Consider the following 21,101-nt stretch of genomic DNA (forward strand, 5'->3'; position numbering starts at 1 on the left):
CGAAATCACAACTGTTGCAAACACCATGCTCTACCAACTGAGCTACATCCCACAACCTGAACAGTATGGTTCCCTGTCACTCACTCTATACTGTATGATTGTGTCTTATTCAGCATTGTACTGTCTTATTCTTACGTAGGAGTTCAGTTGCACAGTGATTAAACCCTATGAATTTCATCTACGTCGATTCACAATTTATGCAGGTCAATGCTCTGTTGAGACACTTCCCTCTGCCTCTCTGACAGTGTGAGGAGGTTTGAGGATCTGATAGGGACCTACAAGCTGAACACCGACCAGAAGGATGGGCATGCGGCAGATGAACCAGGACTGTCCCTGGGTGGTGTCTGGTGAGGAGATGGAGAGAAATAAGATAATTAACTGGGCTTCGTTGGTCCAAAGGGCAGGACCACTCCATTGCAAAAAATGTAGCATAGCTAGATGTGGAATACATGTTCTGGAATTTTGACAGTATCATTGTTCTCTGCTTACTGTACCGCCATGTATGTTTTTGCTCCAGACCCTTCAACGATTACTCTGAATGAGGTTCTCCAAGATTACTCAAGGAATGCAGCCATGATTGTTGTGTACATATTTTGTCTTTACAAACCAGATGTTTTCATTGCATTCATTGACTTCAACCCACCCCATCCCATTACAAAGCCCATAAAGGTGAGAGGGATATTGGAGTGATAACTGAGCTATGTTCTCTTATTGACAGAACCATGCCTGTGGAAAGGAGAGGGCAATATCCCAGTGCTCTGTGCATGGCTTGGCTGGAGACTCTGACTCGTGACCTGCGCCCACTTACGGGTGAGGGGAAACCAAGAGCATGTGCTCACCTTCTATTGTCAGTGATCCCTGTTTTAACTATGTTTAATGAAATCACCCAATAGCCGAGGAAAATAGTATTGTTATAGCCCTGGTGATAATGAATCAGATTTTCTCTGGTAGAAGTGCTCTGGTTATGACATTTCACTTCTTTCATTATCATCAGCAGACTCCTTAGCCATCTGTGAAATATCTGATTACGTTTAACGTCATCAGTATCATCATCAGTAGCAGAAGCATTGTTGTCGTTATCATCATTAAGCAGTAGGATATAACATTTGTTGATAGTGTGCTTGATGATAGACTGTTTTGAAGTGTAACACCAGTGTGTATTTGTAATTGTCAGTTTAAAAAAAGAATGTGCTTTTATAGAAATGTTGGACTTGTAAACAAAGTTTAAAGTGATAACTAGGCTTCTTGTATTGTGTAATCCCTTGAAAGAACACCAATATCATAATAATCGTTTCAATGTTAATTCTAAGAAGCCTAACTTTAAAAATAAAGTTATTTTGGTTGAACCAGAACCCACAAATTGTTTGTTTGATAAGCATAGTACAGAGCATAATTATCTAATGAATTGTTTCTGTCTTTTTCATGTGGAAAATAATTTGGACAGGCCAGGGCAAAGTGTTCAAATATGACTGATATAACTCATACATGGGGAACTGTAACTTCAAAGCTGGTAGCGTGATCGTTGCAGAGCATGCGCATGACAGAATGCTCCCGGAGCCTCCACGTCTGATCACGAGCCTTGGTTAGCCAATCACATCAAGCCACAATGTGTTTCCAAACAACACTCCTTTTCACGCGACAGGCTGTGTCAACTACTTCCTCATTTCAACTAAAAAGTTTTCGGGTGAAGAAATTGCAACTTTGTTTCTCTGACATTTCAGATATTGTAGGTACTTACTCCGTTGATATTATTACTTGGTAACTAAGAGGCTACATTGTAGCTACTATCTAATCGCGTTGGGAGAGGTCACAAGAAAATAAAAATGGATAATACTGGTTTTTCTAGACAAAAGACAATCAAGCTTGTGATAAAAACACCTAATCAAGCCCACGGGGATCAAACGATTGAAGGAGTTGACATGGACTGGACAGTGAAAGAGTTGAAGACACATTTATCGAGGATGTACCCAAACAACCCGGTGAGTGAATGTAATAGTTAACTTAGCTAGCTACCAGAGCAAGCTAGCCAGTCCTTGCCAAGTTATATAGGTCAAGGAAGCTTGCCAGCTAATGTGATGCTAGCTACTGTCAATAACAATCATTCAAGCCAAACAGCTAAGTTAGCTAGTTAGGCTATGAATAGTTGTGTGTATAAATCGTGGTTGCTGTCAGTGTGTGTCTTGTGTTGACATCTGTCCCCCTTTCCCCCACAGGCTGAAGGTGATCAGAGACTAATTTACTCTGGCAAGCTGCTCCCAGACCACCTGCATGTAAGAGATATTTTCAGAAAGGTACGTGTGTGCTTGTTCACCTATCTAACAACTAGACATATTCTCAGAACTCTAGCTATATACTGTGTTATGTTTCAAGCATCTGATCAGATTGCAGGCATCATCTTTCAAAAATATAATGTTATTGATTCAACATTTGAATAACATACAGCTGGCGTGTTATATACTGTATCGGCAGAATAGAACAGCAGCCTCTGGTAAGACAAGGGGGGGCAGTCTATGTATATTTGTAAATAACAGCTGGTGCACGATATCTTAGGAAGTCTCAAGGTTTTGCTCGCCTGAGGTAGAGTATCTCATGATAACATTACATACATTACATTACATTTTAGTCATTTAGCAGACGCTCTTATCCAGAGCGACTTACAGTTAGTGAAGAATTATTATTATTATTATTATTTTTTTTTTTTTAAATTTTTTTTTTATTTTTTATTTTTTTATACTGGCCCCCGTGGGAATCAAACCCACAACCCTGGTGTTGCAAACACCATGCTCTATCAACTGAGCTACATCCCTGCCGGCCATTCCCTCCCCTACCCTGGACAACGCTGGGCCAATTGTGCGCCGACCATGAGTCTCCCGGTCGCGGCCGGCTGCGACAGAGCCTGGATTCGAACCAGGATCTCTAGTGGCACAGTTAGCACTGCGATGCAGTGCCTTAGACCACTGCGCCACTCAGGAGGAGTGGTCTACAGGATAAGCTGTAGACCACACTTTCTACCAAGAGAGTTTTCATCTATATTCTTCATAGCTGTTTATTTACCACCACAAACTGATGCTGGCACTAAGACCGCTCTCAATGAACTGTATATAGCCATAAGCAAACAGAAAATGCTCATCCAGAGGTGGCGCTCCTAGTGGCCGGGGACTTTGATGCAGGGAAACTTAAATCCGTTTTACCTAATTTCTACCAGCATGTTACATGTGCAACCAGAGGGAAAAAACCTCTAGACCACCATTACTCCACACACAGAGACCCGTACAAAGCTCTCCCTTGCCCTCCATTTGGCAAATCTGACCATAATTCTATCCTCCTGATTCCTGCTTACAAGCAAAAACTAAAGCAGGAAGCACCAGTGACTCAGTCAATAAAAAAGTGGTCAGATGAAGCAGATGCTAAGCTACAGGACTGTTTTGCTAGCACAGACTGGAATATGTTCTGGGATTCTTCCGATGGCATTGAGGAGTACACCACATCAGTCACTGGCTTCATCAATAAACTAACATGGTCCAAGCACACCAAGACAGTCGTGAAGAGGGCAGGACCAAACCTATTCCCCCTAAGGAGACTGAAAAGATTTGGCATGGGTCCTCAGATCCTCAAAAGGTTCTACAGCTGCACCATCGAGAGCATCCTGACTGGTTGCATCACTGCTCGGCCTCCGACCACAAGGCACTACAGAGGGTAGTGCGTACGGCCCAGTACATCACTGACTGGGGCCAAGCTTCCTGCCATCCAGGACCTCTATACCAGGAAGGCCCTAAAAATTGTCAAAGACTCCAGCCACCCTAGTCATAGACTGTTCTCTCTGCTACCGCACGGCAAGCGGTACCGGAGCACCAAGTCTAGGTCCAAGAGGCTTCTAAACTGCTTCTACCCCCCAAGCCAAAAGACTCCTGATCATCTAATCAAATGGCTACCCAGACTATTTGCATTGCCCCCCCCCCCCCATCTTTTAGGCTGCTGCTACTCTCTGTTTATTATCTATACATAGTCACTTTAATAACTCATCCTACATTTACCTATTACCTCGACTAACCGGTGCCCCTGCACATTGACTTGGTACCGGTACCCCCTGTATTTTTTGGTATTCTTTCTTAAAACTGCATTGTTGGTTAAGGGCTTGTAAGTAAGCATTTCACTGTAAGGTCTACACCTGTTGTATTCGGCGCATGTGACAAATAACATTTGATTTGATTTGTATTTACTGTGGATCCCCAGTAGTTGCTGCCAAGGCAGCAGCTACTCTTCCTGGGGTCCAGCAAAATTAAGGCAGTTATACATTTAAAAAACATTACAATACATTCATAACAGATTTCACAACATATTAAGTGTGTGCCCTCAGGCCTCTACCCTACTACCAGATATATATAACACAAGATCCATGTGTACATGTGTGTATGTTATCGTGTGTTTGTATGCATGTCAATGTTTGTGTTGCTTCACATAATGGGCCTAGATCAGGGATTCAGTCTGCCCACACAAATATCTGAACTCAGCGAATTGCAAAACATGTCCTAGTTGTTTTAGTATTACTGCAGTGACTTATAAAACTGTGCAGAACAGTGTGTATATTTCATCTGTTTTGTAAATTAATCACAATACTATCATCTCACATTATTGTTGAACAAAACCCAGACTGTAAACTGGGCTTTGACATCCCTGGAGTTCAAGCCCGTTATAAGCCCCTGATAACCCCTTTTCTAAACTTCAGATCAGATGTTGATCACTCAGTTCACTACTTTTCTCACTGGATTTTTCAATAGCCATTCTTTGTTATTACGTTTTTATTTCTAAAGGTTGAATGAGTGTCCCTCTATATCCCGTGCCAAGAATGGATGCCATGTACGTTACTGTGGCTTATTCCGTCTGGGATATCTAATCATGTATGTATATGTCTTCACAGACGGACCTAACACCCACTGTGCACCTGGTGTGTGCAGTCAGGACTCAGCCTATAGGTCCGCTAGGAGCAAGACCCAAGGTAAAGAACCCCATATGGAACCCTATCTCAAACTGTGACACTGGATTCTATTTGAAGGTTATGATGTAGACCTAGGTGAAGCTATTTTAAATCTACTCATTAAATAGGATCAGTCAACAATGCCTCAGTTGTTGCTCCCCAAGATATTGTGCCAAACCATGATGAAACTTTTTAGTTTTTAGTTCTGCCATGCCAGTGATTCCCTCGTTTTTCTCCTTTAGAAAACATGCACACCTCATGAATATTAACTAGTAGCTGTAATTGGGAGCTCCCGGAGCTGACAAAGGACAGTCAAAGCCAGACATTCAGCTTAGGAAAAAGCCACCTCACACAGTTGATAAGGAATAATTTGATAAGCCAAAACGCCCTATCAGCCAAAATCGTCTCAATTATTCCGCTCTTCAGTGGTTGAGGATGCGTCAGCGTCAGTGGAGTCTGTTCTGTTCTCTGGAGAGAGGAGTCCCAGCTCAGTGGGTAGCTGGAGACAAGTGCACAGCTGCTCTCATTAGGATTCTCTGGAGACCATAACTTTGCATCTCTGAAACTTTACTGCAGCTTATAGCTGTGCATCTAGAGCTAAAGATAGCTAGGTCGGGAGTTTCACATAACTTAAAAAAAATTCTGTGAGTATATTCCTGTATTTTAGTGCTGAGTGCCAAATGGGTCTAGATATGTCTGTGAGGGATCAATCTTGTAAAAAGCTTTTTTCAGATTGGGAATGGTATGCAAACAATAAAGTGCAGTTTAAGGAACCAGGACCAAGTACCTTTCACGTTAGAACAATTGAAAACTAAGGACAAGCAAGATACTGTCCAAACGTTTTCCTTTGAATCCTCTAGTCTACTGTGATGGTTTCTGTTGTCACTTTGTACATTATGTATGTTCACCAATGGCGGTCGTGCCGCTTTAAGATGAGGGAGGACGATAATTTTTTTAATGAGCATGGCCTTATTTCTATTACAGCATATTGGATGACTGTCATTCATATTCCATTCACCCAGCTCAGTGTAATATCGATAGGTTTAGACTACTACATGATACTTACATTTTCCCTATACCAATCATGAAGTTGCTACAGCCTAGCCTATGAATGAAAGTTAACAATGTCAGTGCACACAGGTCGAGAGAAATGTTTGAGTAATCAAGGTAACAGACAGTGAAACATTCAATACCACCTTGCACACACTTGCCTGCATCTAGCTGTTCTAGGGTGTAATCATTAGTCCAACAGTTGCAAAGGAGAGTTTCTATTGGACAAATTCAGGTATGTTTATCCCCGTTTTGTTCCGTTTGCTTCCGTTTAAGATTTTCAACAGAATTGGCGGAATGAATACACCCCTGATCACATGCAAACACAGTTCACTTTCATAGCAGCCACATACAAACAGCATGATCACTTTGCTCGTTGTATTCCTTCTCGCATCTACGCGATCTCCTCCTTTCACCTTTTCCCTTTGCTTGTGGACTTCAGGGCACAACACATCAGCTGTCTGTGACCAGGTGAAAAAATCTTTCCAAGCCAAACCTTCATATCATAACCGCTAAACGCTACACACAGCCTACATCGTTGTCATCATATTAGCTAACGTCATAGTCAACATAGCTAATAGAACTAACACATTAGTAAACCTGCTACAATCATGCAGTTTAGCAGTTACACTGGCGGGCCCCGGTGGCAATACATTTGTAAAACCAAACGCTTACCTTGACTTGGAAGAGTTCCAGTGTTGGATAGCCATAGCCAGCTAGCTAACATGGCATCCCTCTGTTTGAGTAGGTTAAACCTAGCTAGCTACATTCACTAGCAAAGTAAGTGAAAGTGAAAAAATAAATACAACGAAATATAGCTAGCGCTCTCTCTCCCTCTCTTGCTTCTTCATTTTTGAAGAAAGTAATTTGTTGATGTTTAAATAGTTTACAACTATTGTCTTTCTCTCTGAGTCAACTACTTACCACATTTTATGCACTGCAGTGCTAGCTAGCTGTAGCTTATGCTTTCAGTACAAGATGTATTCTCTTATCCTTTGATTGGGTGGACAACATGTCAGTTCATGCTGCAAGTGCTTTGACAGGTTGGAGGACGTCCTCTGGAAGTTGTCATAATTAGAGAACCATGAGCCTCCTAGGTTTTGTATTGAAGTCAATGTACCCAAAGGAGGATGGAAACTAGCTGTCCTCCGGCTACACCATTGTGCTACTCTGCAGAGTGCTGTTGAGGCTACTGTAGACCTTCATTGCAAAACAGTGTGTTTTATTCAATAGTTAGATACTTTTTCCCCCTTTTTAGATAAAACTAATGTTTTACTTTTTATTTTTCTGAAATTCACTGAGGATGGTCCTCTCCTTCCTCCTCTGAGGAGCATCCACTGATTTCCACAACTGTGGTGTAACACCATGTCTCACTTTTGATTCAGGTCAGGGAACCAGAGCAGCAAGAGGCACAACCCTCGGCCATGCCTACCAGACAGAACCCAGAGGGTGCCTCCCCAGCCCCATCTGTCCCCAATGAACCAGAGCTGAGACAGCGCAGGCCCACTGCCCCCTCTAATGCCCCACCGGCAGCTGCATGGCCTGGCACTACAACGTGAGTTAACAAAACTGGTGCATTCTTTGCATAAGGCTGGTGATATTAGTACAGTATATATTACTTGTGTTACTTTATGAAAAGTTATATTGCTGGGAGAGATTATATGCAATACATTGTTCTATCCTTCAGTCTGACATGACATGCAATTCACACTGTTATTATCCTGTGTCTCTAGGCTAGTGGCAGCAGAGATGACCAACCCAACCTTCCCCACTTACTCCCTCTACAGCCCTCAACAGCTTCTCTGGCTGCAGCACATGTATGCTCGCCAGTACTACATGCAGTAGTAAGTATTCAATCACATGCATTTTATCACATATATATATATATATATACACACACACACACACACACACACACACACACACACACACACACACACACACACACACACACACACACAGAAAACTTTGGGGGCCCATGGGCCGCCAGTTGGGGAACCCTGCTCTAGAGGGTTAATAATATGGTATGGCAGGACAGTAGGATCCCCTGCTGATTTTGTACGTTTGCCCACTGACAAAGAAATGATCAGTCTATACTTTTAATGGTAGGTTTATTTGAACAGTGAGAGACAGAATAACAACAAAATAAACCAGAAAAACGCATGTAAAAAAAAATGTTATAAATTGATTTGCATTTTAATGAGGGAAATAAGTATTTGACCCCCTCTCAATCAGAAAGATTTCTGGCTCCCAGGTGTCTTTTATACAGGTAACGAGCTGAGATTAGGAGCACAACCTTAAAGGGAGTGCTCCTAATCTCAGCTTGTTACCTGTATAAAAGACACCTGTCCACAGAAGCAATCAATCAATCAGATTCCAAACTCTCCACCATGGCCAAGACCAAAGAGTTCTCCAAGGATGTCAGGTACAAGATTGTAGACCTACACAAGGCTGGAATGGGCTACAAGACCATCGCCAAGCAGCTTGGTGAGAATGTGACAACAGTTGGTGCGATTATTTGCAAACGGAAGAAACACAAAATAACTGTCAATCTCCCTCGGCCTGGGGCTCCATGCAAGATCTCACCTCGTGGAGTTGCAATGATCATACGAACGGTGAGGAATCAGCCCAGAACTACACGGGAGGATCTTGTCAATGATCTCAAGGCAGCTGGGACCATAGTTACCAAGAAAACAATTGGTAACACACTACGCCGTGAAGGACTGAAATCCTGCAGCGCCCGCAAGGTCCTCCTGCTCAAGAAAGCACATATACAGGGCCGTCTGAAGTTTGCCAATGAACATCTGAATGATTCAGAGGAGAACTGGGTGAAAGTGTTGTGGTCAGATGAGACCAAAATGGAGCTCTTTGGCATCAACTCAACTCGCCGTGTTTGGAGGAGGAGGAATGCTGCCTATGACCCCAAGAACACCATCCCCACCGTCAAACATGGAGGTGTTTTTCTGCTAAGGGGACAGGACAACTTCACCGCATCAAAGGGACGATGGACGGGGCCATGTACCGTCAAATCTTGGGTGAGAACCTCCTTCCCTCAGCCAGAGCATTGAAAATGGGTCATGGATGGGTATTCCAGCATGACAATGACCCAAAACCCACGGCCAAGGCAACAAAGGAGTGGCTCAAGAAGAAGCACATTAAGGTCCTGGAGTGGCCTAGCCAGTCTCCAGACCTTAATCCCATAGAAAATCTGTGGAGGGAGCTGAAGGTTCGATTTGCCAAACGTCAACCTCGAAACCTTAATGACTTGGAGAAGATCTGCAAAGAGGAGTGGAACAAAATCCCTCCTGAGATGTGTGCAAACCAGGTGGCCAACTACAAGAAACGTCTGACCTCTGTGATTGCCAACAAGGGTTTTGCCACCAAGTACTAAGTCATGTTTTGCAGAGGGGTCAAATACGTATTTCCCTCATTAAAATGCAAATCAATTCATAACATTTTTGACATGTGTTTTTCTGGATTTTGTTGTTGTTATTCTGTCTCTCACTGTTCAAATAAACCTACCATTAAAATAATAGACTGATCATGTTTTTATCAGTGGGCAAACGTACAAAATCAGCAGGGGATCAAATACTTTTTTCCCTCACAGTACATGTAGAGATGCTGATTTAAGAAACATTTGCAGTGGTCTCTTAATTTTTTCCACTGCTGTGTGTCATTTTAGTTTTTGACATAATAGACTAAAACACCAGGAAATCAGCTCCAAGTGATTTTTATTTAAGAAATCTGTTCCCAACTATTCCAACGCATAATAGAGAAACATGATCATATACAATTGTAAGCAAGGTTTGATATTATTACGTTTTAGTCAAACACACTACCGTTCAAAAGTTTGGGATCACTTAGAAATGTCCTTGTTTTCGAAAGAAAATAAAAACAATTGTCCATTAAAATAACATCAAATTGATCAGAAATACAGTGTAGACATTGTTAATGTTGGAAATAGCTATTGTAGCTGGAAACGGCAGATTTTTTATTGAATATCTACATAGGCGTACAGAGGCCCATTATCAGCAACCATCAGTCCTGTGTTCCAATGGCACGTTGTGTTTGCTAATCCAAGTTTACCATTTTAAAAGGCTAATTGATCATTAGAAAACCCTTTTGCAATTATGTTAGCACAGCTGAAAACTATTGTGCTGATTAATGAAGCAATAAAACTGACCTTCTTGAAACTAGTTGAGTATCTGGCGCATCTTCAATTGTGGGTTTGATTACAGGCTCAAAGTGGCCAGAAACAAATAACTTTCTTCTGAAACTCATCAGTCTATTCTTGTTCTGAGAAATGAAGGCTATTCCATGTGAGAAATTGCCAAGAAACTGAAGATCTCGTACAACGCTATGTACTACTCCCTTCACAGAACAGCTCAAACTGGCTCTAACCAGAATAGAACGTGGAGTGGGAGGCCCCAGTGCAAAACTGAGCAAGAGGACAAATACATGAGTGTCTAGTTTTGAGAAACAGACGCCTCACAGGTCCTCAACTGGCAGCTTCATTAAATAGTACCCGCAGAACACCAGTCTCAACGTCAACAGTGAAGAGGCGACTCCTGGATGCTGACCTTCTAGGCAGAGTTGCAAAGAAAAAGCCATATCTCAGACTGGCCAATAAAAAGAAAAGATTAAGCTGGGCAAAAGAACACAGACACTGGAAGATTGGAAAAAAGTGTTATGGACAGAAGAATCAAAGTTTGAGGTGTTCAGATCACAAAGAAGAACATTTGTGAGAAGCAGACCAAATGAAAAGATGCTGGAGGAGTGCTTGATGCCATCTGTCAAGCATTGTGGAGGCAATATGATGGTATGGGGGTGTTTTGCTGGTGGTAAAGTGGGAGATTAGTACAGGGTAAAAGGGATCTTGAAGAAGGAAGGCTATCACTCCATTTTGCAACGACATGCCATACCCTGTGGACGGCGCTTGATTGGAGCCAAATTCCTCCTACAACAGGACAATGACCCAAAGCACAGCTCCAAATTATGCAAGAACTATTTAGGGAAGAAGCAGTCACCTGGTATTCTGTCTATAATGGAGTGGCCAGCACAGTCGCCGGATCTCAACTCTATTGAGCTGTTGTGGGAGCAGCTTGACCGTATGGTACGTAAGAAGTGCCCATCAAGCCAATCCAACTTGTGGGAGGTGCTTCAGGAAGTATGGGTTGAAATCTCTTCAGATTACCTCAACAAATTGACAACTAGAATGCCAAAGGTCTGCAAGGCTGTAATTGTTGCAAATTGAGAATTATTTGATGAAAGCAAAGGACACAATTATTATTTCTATTAAAAATCATTATTTCTAACCTTGTCAATGACTACATTTCCTATTAATTTTGCTATATTTCATATTCAAACTCATTTCATGTATGTTTTCATGGAAAACAAGGACATTTCTAAGTGACCCCAAACTTTTGAACGGTAGTGTATCTGTTTGGGTTTTTGCGGTCAATTTGCCGTCTACAAATGATTTGTAATTATGTTCCGACCATCCGCGCAATAAATAAATAAAATAAAATTGTCCTGCTGCTGATTCTAGTTGATGATCCCTGCTCTAGAGTCTAAGCCCTATCAAAATAATATATACAAAAGTTATTGGATGAAACATTGAATTTGGCATTACTGCTATTATCCAATAGAAACTCATTGAATAACAGATTCACTACAGTCCCCCCAAAAATAAAAAGGAAGTTTGTTCTGAAGTGTCTGTCCTATATCAGAGAGATATAAGAATATCAGGAATTTAATTTTGTTTGTTTTAGGCACTAAATGTATCTCCATATATACTTCCATTCATTTTTTGAACTGGTACCGGGGACCTTCAGATGAGTCTTATGACGCTTGTGGGCGTCCTAGAACAAAAGAGTCAGCCTTCCACAGAGGTGTCATATTAGTGTGTAGCCCAAGCCGTTTGGAAGCTACAGACAGAAGTTGGCAGAAGAGGCTGTACCGACTTCAGATTAGTCTTGTGAGGCTTGTGGGCGTCCTAGAACTGTCGTGTTCGTGAGAGTATCATCTTTCAATAGATTGGTCATAATAATTTGTAGGCCAAACCGTTCGGACACTACGGACGTTTTTGTGAGAAGACCGGTTTTCAGGACGTCTCATGTTCTGACAAACACCACTCTAGGGCGAAATCGGCGGATGCAGTGGATTGAGAAGCAGCCCATGCAAATAAACAGATCTCTAGCTTAAACAGACACATTTCGATGGGGATTATTTATTATGTTAATTAGATTTTTGTGGGGCGAGGAAATTGTAGGCCAAGGGTTAAGCAGGGAAAATACTTGAAGTGTGTTTTGCTTAGACTGTGTCTGTCTTTTGTCCCATAGCCATGCAGCCTACGCAGCAGCAGCCTCTGCCCCCTTTGCCCCAGCTGCCGGCCAATCCCTGCCTGTCGCACCCCACCAAGCCGCTGTCGCAGCAGCCATGCCAGCCAATCAGAATGCACAGGACGCCGCCTTCATCAACCCGGGAGCAGCCAATCAGAATCTGCGGATGAACGCCCAGGGCGGACCTGTGATGGAGGATGAGGAGGATATGGATCGTGATTGGCTGGACTGGGTGTACACGGCTGCACGTCTGGCTGTCTTCCTCAGCATCATCTACTTCTACTCCAGTCTGAGCCGCTTCGTCCTGGTCATGAGCAGCCTGCTCCTTATGTACCTGTGAGTTTGCTGTTTATGTGACTGTGTTTGTTTGTTCTTATTTACCCATCTCCTGTTTGTTCATGTTGAGAGCGAGAGATCTGTGTAACAAGGTTTAGTGGTTAGTACTCCACCGCCCTCGCTAATGATTACACTGGTCTCAGTGTGTTGGAAGTTCATGTTTAGAAAGGAGAGTGGGAAAGAAAACGTTCACTATCTGTTAGTTGGACTGGTCCTAGGAATGTAAACAGTTTCCATTATTATCATGTCAGTGAGTTTGTACTGCCTCTTTGTTTTCACCACCTGTTCTTAACCATTAATAATGTGAAATTCACCACCACGTGAATAAGATGTACTCACAAATAACATGTATCCTGTATACTTTGACTGTATACTATGACTGTGTAATAGACACACAGTTTAAAAAAATCATGCAGATCTACTTTATTAATCCCTGTTGTCTTCCTCTCAGGCACACAGCAGGCTGGTTCCCCTTCAGAAGAAGGCCCCTGGTCAGAGGTCCCAACAACCAGGTCCCCGAGGTCATCCAGAACCACCAGGACAGGAACCCAGTTCCACCTGTAAGACACGTTCTCTCTGGCAGTGGAAAACAGAGATGGCTTTATAACAAGGCATTTAGCTACTGCCCTTATGTAGTAACATTCATCACACAGCATGTAGCATTTCAGTAACTGTGTTGAATAAATACAGTGTTAGTGTGTTTATATCTTAACTCTGGCGTTGGGGCTGACAGAGTTTCTCATCTTCCCTTAGACGGAGGTCCCTGCAGGAGAAGAGGGGGCCGGGGCGGAGGCTGAGGTTGGTCCTGATGAACCACACCCCCTGACTGTAGTGCTGGTGCATCCACACAGGGTGTCCATCGTTTGGACTGCCTGGATCTTTTTCAAAGCCTTCTTTGCCTCCCTCGTCCCAGAGGCCCTAGCAGTGGCTAACTGAATGATCAACTTTTCCAGCAGGGGGCACACTGGAGCTGAATTTACCCTGAGTATCAGACCTGCGTCTGTCACAGGAAGTCCTCCCTATTTGGACTTCAGGATAATGGATGCCTGGACATTTTGTGAGAAATCATGAATGATTTAGGGCTTCAATGCATACAAATCCATGCCTGTAGTCTGTTATGAGTGTGTGTTTAGGGATATGGTTGTTCATTCGGCACTTCCTGCCTTATGATAGTGACCAAATGGTTGTATATACAGTATAGTACATACACTTCTCTCTGCCAAATGGTTGTATATACTGTAAATGAGTATTGGAACAAAAAATGTAAATATTATTGTATTGTCTGTGTAACACTATGTTTTGTATTCCTATTGGTTGGTTGAATTTACATATCAAAAGGTGTTATGCCATTGGTCATGCTTGCAGATAGGGAGAGATCGCAAACGTAAATTCTTCCCAGTCTGATATTGACATGCAGGCGGTAGGCCACGTTGTGAAATTACTGTGTTCTATTTTCATATTTACAATGTGTAGGAGTTCACTATGTGCATGTCCTGATGTGTGTGTGTATATATGTGTACGCTACCTGTTAGATATTGGGGGTCATTGCTGTAAGAACGAGTTAGCTAGCATGCTCTAATTGTAATGGTCACTTTAGCTCCCAGCTATTTCAGTTATTTCCATATTAACAGACGAATCACGAATCTACAGCCATCAACATACTGTTGTCCTGCACATCTAATGTGCTTCCTTGTGTCTATCGTCAAGGACCTTCACATTTTATTGTATTTTGTACTATTTTTGTCATTGTAAAGATGTTTGATAAAAAATTACCCAGTCTGATATTGACATGCAAGCGACGAATCATGAATCTGCAGCCATCAACCTATTGTTGTCCTGCACATTGAATGTGCTTCCTTTTGTCTATTGTCAGAATAAACACCAATCAACTGGGACCGCTGGCTGGACATTCCTTTCTTTAAAAAAAAAACACAATGCAAGAGTTACGAAGTTCAATCACATCTGCTACATCTGTACACAGCACTTTACAAAACATATCTTATTATGCAAGCTTGCTTTCATCTGGGTTTAATTCTGGGATGCTCATAGTGCTATATGACGAACAAGTTTGTATTGCTCTTGCTCAGAGATGGATGTGCTATACAGGGTTGTGCATGAGTATCGAATGCTTTTCTGGTTGTCTCAGAAGTGAAATAGAAGGCAATGTCAACATGGTGTGGTTTTAATTCATTAGAAAGGTGAAATCAATACTGAAAGATTAATTATGTTAAACACAGGAATATGCAGTTGTGTGGGCCTTAGGCCAAACTTGGCTGTGTCCATCTAAAAACAAAATAAAATAGAATTATGCATAGCGACCTTGCTCCCTTGTTATACAGATGAGAAAAATATGTATTGTGATTCCTTTTGGAATGCCTTTAACTGTATACAGACAGTGCATTCAGAAATTATTCAAGACCCCTTGACTTTTTCAACATTTTGTGACGTTACAGCCTTATTCAGAAATGGATAAAAAATAAATTTACAAAATCACACATGAAACCATAATGACAAAGCAAAATCAGGTTTTTGCAAATGTATAAAAAAATTGAAAACTGAAGACATTTACTGAAGACATTTACATAAGTATTCAGACTCTCAAAATTGAGCTCAGGTGCATCCTGTTTCCATTGATCATCCTTTTATTTAGGTAAAACAGCTTTTTAGTGGATGCTACTGTATCATAAATATTCTGTGGAGACGCAATAAATGTATTCATTTAAAAGGATTGCCTCTTTAGAAATAATAACCCTACCTCACATGTTTTGGAAGTACAGTGGCTTGCGAAAGTATTACCCCCTTGGCATCTTTCCTATTTTGTTGCCTTACAACCTGGAATTAAAATTGATTTTTTTTTGGGAGGGGGGGTTGTATCATTTGCTTTACACAGCATGCCTACCACTTTGAAGATTCAAAATAACAGGAAACTTGAGCGTGCATAACTATTCACCCCCCCCAAAGGTCAATACTTTGTAGAGCCACCTTTTGCAGCGATTACAGCTGCAAGTCTCTTGGGGTATGTCTCTATAAGCTTGGCACATCTAGCCACTGGGATTTTTGCCCATTCTTCAAGGCAAAACTGCTCTAGCTCCTTCAAGTTGGATGGGTTCCGCTGGTGTACAGCAATCTTTAAGTAATACCACAGATTCTCAATTGGATTGAGGTCTGGGCTTTGACTAGGCCATTCCAAGACATTTAAATGTATGCTTAGGGTCATTGTCCTGCTGGAAGGTGAAGCTCCGTACCAGTCTCAAACCTCTGGAAGACTGAAACAGGTTTCCCTCAAGAATCTCCCTGTATTTAGCTGATGCATCCATCATTCCTTCAATTCTGACCAGTTTCCCAGTCCCTGCCGATGAAAAACATCCCCACAGCATGATGCTGCCACCATCATGCTTCACTGTGGGGATGGTGTTCTCGGGGTGATGAGAGGTGTTGGGTTTGCACCAGACATAGCGTTTTCCTTGATGGCCAAAAAGCTCAATTTTAGTCTCATCTGACCAGAGTACCTTCTGCCATATGTTTGGGGAGTCTCCCACATGCCTTTTGGCGAACACCAAACGTGTTTGCTTAATTTTTTCTTTAAGCAATGGCTTTTTTCTGGCCACTCTTCAGTAAAGCCCAGCTCTTAAAGTGGTCCTTGCTTGGTGGTGCCCCTTGCTTAGTGGTGTTGCAGACTATGGGGCCTTTCAGAACAGGTGTATATATACTGAGATCATGTGACACTTAGATTGCACACAGGTGAACTTTATTTAACTAATTATGTGACTTATGAAGGTAATTGGTTGCATCAGATCTTATTTAGGGGCTTCATAGCAAAGGGGGTGAATACATATGCACGCACCACTTTTCCATTATTTATTTATTTAATTTCACTTCACCAATTTGGACTATTTTGTGTATGTTCATTACATGAAATCCAAATAAAAATCCATTTAAATTACAGGTTGTAATGCAACAAAATAGGAAAAACACCAAGAGGGATGAATACTTTTGCAAGGCACTGTACATGTGTGTAAATGTTATTGTGATGAATTCACTGTGCCTCCATAATGGTTGCCGTGACTAACGGTTCAATCCTTGATTGCAAACTTCCTGATTGCATGGCAGTTCACTAACAAGTACCCTACACTGCCGCCAACATCTGTGCAAGTAAAAAAAAAAAGACTGCTTCTTTCCACAAAATAATTTCCATAATGAAGGAATCACTGTCCAAATACCTATTTTCACCCACTCAAAAAGACAGCCAAACGTTTGTTGAATTCCCAATGTGTTATCACTATGCTTTCAACCATCTAAAAGCACAACCAAATTTCAATGGAAAATCAATGTCTGATTTGTGGTTTAGTTGTCACATAAATGTGTTATCACTGTGCTTTCAACCATTTAAACGCACAACAAAGAGAGATATTTGGTTAATTTATACAGCTCCATCTGTGCCACTGAGTCTAGCTTTAATTCCAGTTTGTCTACTATCTAATAATTGATATGTTGGATTCACATCTCCATTTCAACAAAAAATCTAGGACTAAATCAAATCAAATCTAACTTTAAATGCACTTTGAATACAGTTTGATTTGTAATCCTATTCTTGATTTGTAATCCTATTCTACTGATTTTCGGTTAAAATGGAGACGTGAATCCAACATATTTATTATTAACTTGTAGATTCCATTTGAAATCAACCAAAGCTTGAAACCCTAGGCCTATATGTATTGTCTATTTTTTTGGTTTAATCCTGGGCGGAATTTAAACAATAGCTGTTGATGACTTCCCAAATGCTACACTACATGGCCAAAGGTATGTGGACACATGTTGGGCGATTAGGCCTGGCTCGCAGTCGGCATTCCACTTTATCCCAAAGGTGTTTGATGGGGTTGAGGTCAGGGCTCTGTGCAGGCCAGTCAAGTTTTTCCACACTGATCTCGACAAACCATTTCTGTATGGACCTCGCTTTGTGCATGGGGCCATTGTCATACTGAAACAGGAAAGGGCCTTCCCCAAACTGTTGCAACAAAGTTGAAAGCAAAGAATCGTCTAGAATGTCATTGTATGCTGTTGCGTTAAGATTTCCCTTCACTGGAACTAAGGGGCTTAGCCGAACCATGAAAAACAGCCCCAGACCATTATTCCTCATCCACCAAACTTTACAGTTGGCACTATGCATTGGGGCAAGTAAGGTTCTCCTGGCATCCGCCAAACACAGATTTGTCCGTTTGACTGCCAGATGGGGAAGCGTGATTCATCACTCCAGAGAACGCGTTTCCACTGCTCCAGAGTCCAATGACGGCGAGCTTTACACCACTCCAGCCGGACCTTGGCATTGCGCATGGTGATCTTAGGCTTGTGTGTGGCTGCTCGGCCATGGAAACCCATTTCATGAAGCTCCCGACGAACAGTTATTGTGTTGACGTTGCTTCCAGAGGCAGTTTGGAACTCGGTAGTGAGTGTTGCAACCGAGGACAGACAATTTTTATGCGCACTTCAGCACTCGGCGGTCCTGTTCTGTGAGCTTGTGTGGCCTACCACTTTGCGGCTGAGCCGTTGTTGCTCCTAGACGTTTCCACTTCACAATAACAGTACTTACAGTTGACCGGGGCAGCTCTAGCAGGGCAGAAATTTGACGAACTGACTTTATGGAAAGGTGGCATCCTATGACGGTGCCACGTTGAAAGTTACTACAACCAGGTTTAACCTCACTCATGGACAAACAGGGAGCAAATCAGTTTGATATCATCGAGCCGAAGGTTGTTTCTCAGGATGTGAGTACTCTTACACCTGTACTTCAATCTTACTTATCATAAACTCCAAATAAAATGTATACACAAACTATAAGACTAAATAAATGGTATACACAACTGATAATATTCATTATCATCTGTCTTTCTGTCTGTAGGGTTATGTGATTATCCAGACAGACTTTGGCTTCCCCCATCATCTGCTTGTGGAATTCCTCAGGAAGACTGGAGTGATTCCAATATTGACCTGGTGGGAGTGGTCAAAGCTCCTCCCTCTTTTGAGACACACATACAGTATACTGAGGTCTGATGTGCAATGTTTTGAATAACTGTATTAGTGGAAATGTTGATAAACTTTATACTTGGGAGTACAATTACTAATTATAATTTCACCTGGAACAGGATCAGGTGCAAACACATAGCAAATCAGGCACCGAGTGGCGCAGTGGTCTAAGGCACTGCATCGCAGTGCTAGTTGTGCCACTAGAGATCCTGGTTTGAATCCAGGCTCTGTCGTAGCTGGCCGTGACCGGGAGACCCATGGGGCGGCGCACAATTGGCTCAGCGTCGTCCAGGGTAGGGGAGGGAATGGCCAGTAGGGATTTAGCTCAGTTGGTAGAGCATGGCGTTTGCAACGCCAGGGTTGTGGGTTTGATTCCCACGGGGGGCCAGTATGAAAAATAAATAAAAATGTATGCACTCACTAACTGTAAGTCGCTCTGGATAAGAGCGTCTGCTAAATGACTAAAATGTAAATGTAAGGTATGTGTGTTGTATGTAGAAATGTAACTTATTTTTCACCTAATTTGAAATGTCATTGTCTTTGTACACTCATTATGAACTTCTGTATTGACATGGTTGATTCCGTGTCTTAAACTTGTCCCTAAAGCTGAAGTAGACATTAGACTTGGTTCAATTATAACATGATGTATTTGCATACTGTAACCAAAGGCACCATGGCAGTAGGGTATTTCCGCATATGTCTTATGATTGGATTGGTTAATCTGGCACCAGTGGTGGAAAAAGTACCTAATTGTCATACTTGAGTAAAAGTAAAGATAACTTAATAAAACAATGACTCAAGTAAAAGTCACCCAGTAAAATACTACTTGAGTAAAAGTCTAAAAGTATTTGGTTTTAAATACACAGTACCAGCCAAAAGTTTGGACACTTACTCATTCAAGGGTTTTTCTTTATTTTTACTATTTTCAACATTGTAGAATAATAGTGAAGACATCACTATTATTATACAGCCACCCTTTGCCTTGATTTCCACCGGTCTAATGTCCATTGCTCGTGTTTCTTGGCCCAAGCAAGTCTCTTCTTCTTATTGGTGTCCTTTAGGAGTGGTTTCATTGCAGCAATTCGACCATGAAGGCCTGATTCACGCAGTCTCCTCTGAAAAGTTGATGTTGAGATGTGTCTGTTACTTGAACTCTGTGAAGCATTTATTTGGGCTGCAATCTGAGGTGCAGTTAACTCTAATAAACGTATCCTCTGCAGCAGAGGTAACTTTGGGTCTTCCTTTCCTGTGGCGGTCCTCATGAGATCCAGTTTCATCATAGCGCTTTTTTGGTTACTACATGATTCCATATGTGTTATTTCATAGTTTTGATGTCTTCATTATTATTATACAATGTAGAAAATAGTAAAAATAAAGAAAAACTCTGGAATGAGTAGGTGTGTCCAAACTTTTGACTGGTACTATATAAGTATAAAAAGTAAATGTAATTGCTAAAATGTACTCAAGTATCAAAAGTAAAAGTATAAATCATTAGAAATTCCTTATTAAGCAAACCATACAGCACGGTTAGCTTTTTTTAAATTATTTTTTTGGGATAGCCCGGGTCACACTCCAACACGTGTTTAGTTAGTCCGCCAGATCAGAAGCAGTAGGGATGACCAGGGATGTTTTCTTGATAAGTGTGTGAATTGGACCCTTTTCCTGTCCTGCTAAGCATTCGAAATGTAACAAGAACCTTTGGGTGTCAGGGAAATTGTATGGCGTAAAAAGTACATTATTTTCTTTAGGAATGTAGTAAAGTAAAGGTTGTCAAAAATATAAATAGTTAAGTAAAGTACAGATACTAGTACTTCAAAGTATTTTTACTTGGTTACTTTACACAACTATCTGGCACAGAGCAAGTAGAACCGGTTCCTCTGCCAACTACCCTGGTCTACCAGGTGTCCCTCTGCCTTCTGGGAAGACAGCCATTTGTCGATAGAAGATGGCTTCAGAATGGAAACATCACCAACTTGTTTGGTCTCTGTAATGTCTGTTCAAGAACTTACAAGAATGTTTTGGAGAAACGTGTCGTCCAGTACAAACTATTCCGCAACGTAGCAAACGTCATCAAATCAAATCAAGCTTTATTTATACAGCACATTTCAGACATGGAATGCAACACAATGTGCTTCACAGGAAAAAACAAACAATATTTACTACACAACAAACATAAGAGTATAAAAAACAGAAGAATAACAACAACTGAATGACTAAAAAGCACCCTAAGGAAAAGCAAAGCTTAAAAGGTGTGTTTTAAGATCTCTTTAAATGTTTTGGCCCCCCTCATGTTCTCTGGCACGCTATTCCAGAGGCTGGGGGCATAGTAACTAAAGGCTGCCTCTCCATGCCTCTTGGTCCTAGGCTTTGGGATAGTT

General features: G+C 41.7%; 1 protein-coding gene across 1 annotated transcript; it reads left to right on the plus strand.

Annotated features, from left to right (window-relative positions):
- Window positions 1–1,593: 1,593 nt before the first annotated feature.
- LOC311137753 (homocysteine-responsive endoplasmic reticulum-resident ubiquitin-like domain member 1 protein) lies at window positions 1,594–14,597 on the plus strand. Its single transcript, XM_084172331.1, has 8 exons — window positions 1,594–1,979; window positions 2,214–2,291; window positions 4,919–4,996; window positions 7,411–7,580; window positions 7,759–7,869; window positions 12,367–12,702; window positions 13,154–13,262; window positions 13,456–14,597. The coding sequence occupies exons 1-8, from the start codon at window positions 1,824–1,826 to the stop codon at window positions 13,636–13,638; spliced, it is 1,221 nt and encodes a 406-aa protein (XP_084028457.1). The 5' UTR covers window positions 1,594–1,823; the 3' UTR covers window positions 13,639–14,597.
- Window positions 14,598–21,101: the final 6,504 nt, after the last annotated feature.

This window comes from Coregonus lavaretus, assembly GCF_964263955.1.
Source record: "Coregonus lavaretus genome assembly, chromosome: 11".
NCBI lineage: Eukaryota > Metazoa > Chordata > Actinopteri > Salmoniformes > Salmonidae > Coregonus > Coregonus lavaretus.

Coding starts and splice junctions, on each gene's coding strand:
- LOC311137753 (XM_084172331.1), top strand. CDS start 1,824: ATGGATAATACTGGTTTTTCTAGACAAAAGACAATCAAGCTTGTGATA. Junction 2,292..4,918: donor TAAGAGATATTTTCAGAAAG/GTACGTGTGTGC, acceptor ATGTCTTCACAG/ACGGACCTAACACCCACTGT. Junction 13,263..13,455: donor ACAGGAACCCAGTTCCACCT/GTAAGACACGTT, acceptor ATCTTCCCTTAG/ACGGAGGTCCCTGCAGGAGA.